The sequence below is a fragment of the Condylura cristata genome, unplaced genomic scaffold, assembly GCF_000260355.1.
Source record: "Condylura cristata isolate star-nosed mole 26May11 unplaced genomic scaffold, ConCri1.0 scaffold00016, whole genome shotgun sequence".
NCBI classification, from domain to species: domain Eukaryota; kingdom Metazoa; phylum Chordata; class Mammalia; order Eulipotyphla; family Talpidae; genus Condylura; species Condylura cristata.
In genome coordinates this window covers 32,513,640-32,520,600 of record NW_004567117.1, presented here as the reverse complement: position 1 = coordinate 32,520,600, position 6,961 = coordinate 32,513,640, and the positions used below count along the sequence as shown (strand labels likewise).

General features: G+C 41.6%; 1 protein-coding gene across 1 annotated transcript; it reads right to left on the bottom strand.

The window, feature by feature from the left end:
* Positions 1–383: 383 nt before the first annotated feature.
* On the bottom strand, positions 384–6,746 carry ELAC1 (elaC ribonuclease Z 1). Its single transcript, XM_004683908.2, has 3 exons — positions 6,587–6,746; positions 2,377–2,844; positions 384–1,037 (listed from the first exon to the last, which is right to left on the bottom strand). Exons 1-3 carry the CDS (start codon positions 6,741–6,743, stop codon positions 571–573), a joined length of 1,092 nt encoding a protein of 363 aa, XP_004683965.1. The 5' UTR covers positions 6,744–6,746; the 3' UTR covers positions 384–570.
* Between the last annotated feature and the right edge of the window lie 215 nt (positions 6,747–6,961).

Below are 6,961 nucleotides of genomic sequence, written 5' to 3'. Positions count from 1 at the left end.
AGCGACAGATTTAAAGTAAACCATAAAATTCAGTAAGATATTAAAAGACAAAATACCTAGCTCAACCTTGCATTGAGTATTCCAGCAAAAAAATTCAAGATTTAACATGCCAGTTTCAATCCTCATGTCTGATGTCTCATTACATTTCTCTCCATCCTGTTAATAACATGAACAGATTCAACACAAACTGCCAAAATACCACTTTTAGCCAAGAGGGCCGAGCCCTGTGTACTTTGCCAAGAACAGCAATAACACTGGCTAGAAGCTAAGTCCAGAATCGCATGGGGTACTGGCTTACATCCGAGGCAGCGGCCGCAAATGAAGTAGACCTGAATAACCTATCATGTTGGTAAATGTGAATTTTGAGAAGAATGCTGTTTTTTTCTTTTCAAAATGATTTATTATCAAAAAGTTTGCTTCCTCTCACTAATGAGTCGGTGCAACAGTGCAGCTTCATCCTTTTTAGGATTATTAGGCCCTAAATAATTTTAGATCCAAAACAACAAACTGGGCTGTTGGTTCAGAAACAGATTCACAGATAGCGTCAGGACACAGTGAGGAGTCCCAGTTTCATTTCTTGATTGGAATGCCAATCACCATAAAATCTTCTGCTAGAGTCACTTCCTGCAGATCTAACACTGATTCAGCTTGCTTTTTCAGCTCTACAGTCCCATCTGTTTCTCCTTCTTTGGCCAAGGCAATTGGTTTGTACCTCTGACTGAAGTGAGTCAGAACCAGCCTCTTTGCCTGGCACAACTTTGCAAACGTTGCAGCCATCTGTGGTGTGCTGTGGCCATGCTCCTTTGCTTTGTCCATCTGGGTGTCATCCAAGGTCGCTTCATGGATCAACAGGTCTGCTTCAAAGCACAGCTTCACTCCTCCATCACCCACAATCCCAGAACAGTCACCCAAAATGCAGATTTTTCTTCCAACAATAGGCTTTTTTAAGACATCTTGGGGGGAAATTGTAACTCCATTTTCCAGAACAACAGAAATTCCATTTTTCAGCTTCCCATAGGCAGGACCTGGCGGAACACCTAATGATGGAGGCAGATAACACCACATCATGTGGATGGAATTTATGACTTTTAGAGCGTCTGTTTTAATAGTATAGCAAACAGCAAATGGAAAAGGCATTCAATTCTTTTCAGAATTGTTATATTTTACTACTTGTGGAAAACTAGAATATTTATACATTTTGAAAACTCTATTGTTGGCTATTGATATCAGCAATACCCTAGCACTACATTTCCCAAATACACATAGCAGACGGGCTTAAACGCTTATGTCTCACTAAGACCTTATCATAGTCAAGATAACAGTCTTGACTTTGCTGTGTGTGGGAACATTGTTTTCTGGGCTGCTTTATTTAATAAGCTCATCTTTGTGTAAAATTAAAGAGTCTATTTAAATAAGCACTAGGTACCTATAAACTGACTTTGTAAAAAAATTTTGGAGGGACTGTCTGGATCACAAGGTCAAGGAACATATCAGGAAATAATACTTAACCAATCTTCCTTGTTGATAGGGACATTTCCATATTTACCAAACTGAATTAAATTGCATGTAAATCTAGAATAATGCCTGATCACCACTTTGGACAACATATGCAAACCCCTCGACAATATGGTGTGAGCACTAATTGCAACACAGATTGTGTTTAAGGTTTCTATCAAATATAATGGCATTTCCACAGGTTTTTAGGTAATGAAAAACCTTTGCCTTAAGTCGCTTCTCATTATTTAGCAAGAAGAGACTGCATAAAGAAACAAACACACAAAGAACACCTCATGCTTTTTACAGGCTCTGCCCTGGCCATGCCAAGCAAGGTGGTGACGCTTGAGGTACAGGGGACCTGGGCATTGACTGGAGAGATACTAAAGACACCTGGCACAAAGGAGGTATAAAGCCTTGGGTGGGCCCCAGCCCATCTTCATGTGTTACTTCCAAGTGTGATTAACCAGGCATGTAAAACAGACAGTGTTCTTGACACCAGTTTAATCAAGGTTGAGCAAGTGGGCAACATTGGTAGAGAAGGAAAACCCTAAAAGGAGATAGTTGGAGTTGCAAGGTGAAGAACTATGGCAAATTCTCAAATAAAATATATTAATGAAAACATACTTCAAAAGGAAGAAAAAAAGACCCTAAAATGCAGACTAAGATGTGCATCCAAGGAGATGAAGAGAGAAAGAATCAAATACACAATTGGATTTTACTCTGAAGAGCATCTTTTGGTCCCAAGAAGTTCCTTCACTAAGTAAACTTTGGGCAAAGGAAATTCGTGAAGAGAATGTCAGTTTTAAACAAGGAAGACAAGAAAGGAAGGTTATTATGGTGACAACAGCTAGACTGAGGAAGAGGAAAAAACACACTTACCAAGGTCTTTCAGTTTCTGGGCATTGAGCTTGCCTGGGCGTTTCTTTTCTACAACTGAAAACCCAAAGGAGGGAATCCGGTGAAAGAGGCGAAATGCTTTCACAACAAACTGTTCATCATCAACCAGAAGGTAGGAGTTTTCTTCTGAGTCTAATAGGATTGTTCTTCCTTGTCCTTCTTTGGGAGAGCTTTCTTCTCTGTTCACATGTGCAAATTCTTTTAGTTCTTCTGGAGGACACTGATCTGCTGTGGGCACCAGCTCATGGACCACATAAGGGAAGACCAGCTCCGTGTGAGAGAGCTCCATGGTTCGCCAGATAAAGTCCCGAAGCCCTGCAGGGCCATAGATTTCGATAGGCTGTTTGGTGACTGTGGAGCCACTCTGCAGGCTAATTGTGCAGAGGAGGCCAGGGAGGCCGAAGAAATGGTCTCCATGAAGATGTGTGATGAAGATCTTGGTAATTCTCCCTTTTGATTGAGGCAGAGAAATAAAATTGGGAATTTTTCAGAATTAAAAACCCACACAGAGGTACCCAAAACATTACACAGTAGTTTGCACAGAAAGCAGTTTAATGAATTTAGAAGTGCTACTTACTACCCTAAACTTATTTCTTTACATTTTTCTACATGATTCCAAAAAGGCAGTCTTTATTTTACTAGTTCTAAAAAGATACAACCTTTTTTCATAAAACAGCTTCAAATTACCTAGTGTTAAAATTTTAAGAGTATTTCCCTACAGTTCTTACACACACAAAAAGCAGCACACTAAAATAATTCAGTCGTAACTGGATACCCCTCAAAGTTGAAAGCCTCTGGCTGCTACACTGCCCCCTACTGCTCCCTCTGAGAATAGCAAGTATGTACTTTGCAACAACAAAAAAATGTTCCCCTGGCTCCAACTGACTGGATCTGTGCCTGAACCTAAAACTGCCTTTTAAGGACTCTCTACTATGAACAGAGATTGACTAACCAAGTCAGAGGCTGCATGTCTTGGAAAATTTAAAGAGAGAGGAGGTGAAGAAAGAGGAATGTGTGAAGGAGAGGAAAGAGGAGAAAGAGAAATGAGAATAGGGGAGGAAAGGAAGGTTGGCTAGGAAGGGGCTCAGGTGAGCACTGGGTGCCAGCATGCAGCTCAGAGGGAGGGTCCCTGTGACACTATGTAAAATCACCCAGGCCTGCCTCTCCCTCCAGTCTGGACTAACACACCAGAGTATTTAGTGAATATTGGTTTAGCTTGTAACCTGATTTAGCCAATGGTAAACTGAATTTACTGATGGTATATGGCAGGATGCCAAATCAGCATTTTTCTGAAATGCACCATAAGATCACACTTTTAGCAAAACAGGCTTTCAATACCAGGTCATGGCCCACCTATTTCAAACATCTTATGCTGTAAAAGACCAGAAGGCAAACATCTGATATCATGAAAGAACAAATAGTTTATTATAATGTGGTTTATCATATGACATCATGGCAAAAGGGTTCTCCAAGAGTTTTCCTAGAGTTTATACACTAAACCCATGTCCCTGCAGGAAAAAATGATAGGGCACAGACTGGTTTAGACCCAAGGGTTCCCAGGAGGCACTACAGAAGTGCCTTCAATATCTTCTTTTTTGCTTTCCCTCTTTAATACTTGTTTTATAACTTCAATTTTTTTAAGTCCTTTCATTTCCCCCTTCCTGCTGTCTGGGTTGCCGAGGCACCCCCAGGAGTAACTCAAGGCCACTGTAGATTAAAAAACCACAAGGTGCTTGTGGAGCCACATCCCTATGGACCTCAAAACTGCTAAGTCAGACTTTCTGAGCTTCCTTCCTTTGTACTACAAAGCAAAGACAAAACCTAACCCCCAAACAAACAACCTGTGAGCCCCCAAAAGTGAGATAACTTGAGTAGGTAAAAACTTGCTTCTCACAGTTATCACAGTTTCAGGGGAAACAGACCTCCCATTTTTCAAGAAGCTTGATTTCAGAATGAAAAGGAACGACAGCCACAATCATCAACCATAAGAGGAAGCTATCAAATGAAGAAAGAAAAATGCATGCGTTCCCTTTCACTTGACAAGAGCAAAAGACTAAGCCCCCTGTAAATGATAATGCAGTTGTTTATAGTCATAGGAAAAGGTCAGTAATAGACTGTTCATGCATATTGGTCAGTCAGGAAACAAAAGCAGGTTTTACTAAGTGTAGTGTGATTCCATTTATGCTACACACACACATATACATGCACCATTACCATACAGAAAATGTACATGGGAGGAGGGATATTTAGGCTTTTCTAACACTTTTCTGCTTTGTTTAAGTTTTTGGAGAGCTTGTATAAATTTCACAGTCATTTTTTTAAATTACATTTTGGTGATACATTTTAAGTAATTATTTCAGAGAGAAAATAAGACTTAAGATCATCTTCAAAATTTGAAGAAATGGGGCATCCCTGGTGGCCTAGGTGTTAAGGCTCAGCAATATCACCACTATGGCCTGAGTGTGATCCCCAGCCGGGTAGCTGACCCACATGACACAGCAGACCTCTCCTGTCTCGCCTGCTGCTCCCCTCAGCAGTGTATTTCATCCATCTGCCCGTTCTGCTCCCCACTCTGTCTCTGGTGAATCTTCTCATCCCCCACACTCTGGCCTACACCCCAGTTCTTTTATGCAAAAATAAATTAACCTTTTAAAAAATATTCTGAAGAAAAAAACATGGCAAATTTATACATGTTAATCAGATGCTTACATATCAGGGTATAGAAATGTGAAAGTACATTTTGGATAATCAAAAAGTATTTCCTTATGAAAACAAAATATTATTACCACAAAAGGTAATACAAAATGAAAAGGTCTCAATGAATCAAATAATGATAAGTCCACTCTAGGCTGAGAAAACCCAAGGTGTACTGGGGGTTTTTAAAGTGTGACACTGTTGCCATGTTCCAGGATCACCATCTCACCCTCCTTTCTGAAGCTGGGAATTTTGGTATCACTAAAAATTTAGTAAGCTACAGGTCCCCCTAGGTTTTATCTTCCTTGTTTTATTTCATATTTTGTGTGTGTTGCGTGTGTGTTTTCTAGGCCAGGCTTAGTTTTACAAACTGTTTACTTACATAAGTGAAGTAGCTATAAAATATAAAAATTAGAGAAATGTGCTAGGTAGGGAAGACTAAGACGGCAGCCGCAGTCCCTGCCTCTGTGTTCACATTCTTCTATGACTCCCTCCCCTTGGGCTTGGGTTGGACTCCTGAAACAGGAGCCAGAGTGATTATATTACATCTAGCACTCCATGTTGCCAGCTGACTTACTCTAGCATCTCCCTCTCCCTCCCTGGCAGTAAGGAAGCCATCACAAAGCAGACACACACGCATCTAGGCACTATGGGAGGCTTCAGTCCAACAAATGTGGGATTCTGCCAATGTACTGAGTGAGCTCTGTGGCAGCTTCTTCCCAAGTTGAACCTCTGATGCTAATACAGACCCTAAAGTAGAGAAACCAGCTGAGCCAGCCCTGAACGCCCTGAGCTATGAACTATGAAATCAACTATGAGAGAAAAAAATCACCAAATTTTTAATCTAGTATATTGCTTTAGTAACTAATAACAGTTGTTCAATAAAAAGTAGACAACCCTAGCCCAAATTTCTGGTTTTCATACTTCACAGTTTCCTTTAGCCATGCTGCCACCTCAAGCTGTAAAAGATTCTGGGGGACGGTTTTTTACCACTGTCCTCAGTCTCTCTGGTGCTGGGGCCTTTGCTGCTCATGTCCTCTGGCTGGAATGCCCTTCACCCCAGGCCAGGAAATTCCTTCTCCTCCTTCAACAACCCACGCTCACTTTTTCTGAGAAGTTCACGCTGATAACCACTAGCAGGGAAGGACATCTCCCTTCTCTAGCACCTACCGCCCTCTGTGTCTTCTCATGATACAACTGCCTTCTGGTGGAGGTAAGCATGTATGCGTGCCTGTGCTTGGGCAGTTCCATTTAGCAAGTCCACCCTGCTCCACACACCCTGCATCCTCCACCCTACACAGACAGAAGGCCTGACAACATCTACAAGAGTGAAAAGTAACTAAATGAATGAAGTCCAGTGGATATGGCCGTTTGACTGAGGGTGTTCCAAGTCTTGCCAAGGTTCTGCATTAACGTGGGAGATACCTGAGCAAAGGCCCAAGGAGAGCCAAGAAAATGAATGAGAGAATCTTAATGAAGTAGTTGAATGTACACTGACCTGCTTTAAGTTGGCTTTTCATAAGCTGCGTCTGAGTTCCCTCTCCACAGTCAAAGAGCCAGCACTCACCCTCACACCGAAGGACCAGAGCAGAGGCCCCCCGGGTTGGGGATGGATATGCTGCACCAGTCCCCAGAAATGTCACATCCATCGACATCTTCCACCCTGCAATGGAAAGATCACCAGGGATTATTACTCGTCACTGTTCAAAATCAGCAAAAACAGGTCGCTGTGAGATATACTACCATTTATGCCTTTAGTTATTCAGAAAAGTCTGGATTCCAAACCCGTTCAGTTAAAAACTGTAGTTGAATTCCAACCTGTAACACTGCGAAAAAGGCAAAGATCAGTGGCTGCCAGGTTTGGGATGAGGGG

Coding starts and splice junctions, on each gene's coding strand:
- ELAC1 (XM_004683908.2), bottom strand. CDS start 6,743: ATGTCGATGGATGTGACATTTCTGGGGACTGGTGCAGCATATCCATCC. Junction 2,845..6,586: donor GAAAAGCCAACTTAAAGCAG/GTCAGTGTACAT, acceptor CTCAATCAAAAG/GGAGAATTACCAAGATCTTC. Junction 1,038..2,376: donor CCAGAAACTGAAAGACCTTG/GTAAGTGTGTTT, acceptor CTCCATCATTAG/GTGTTCCGCCAGGTCCTGCC.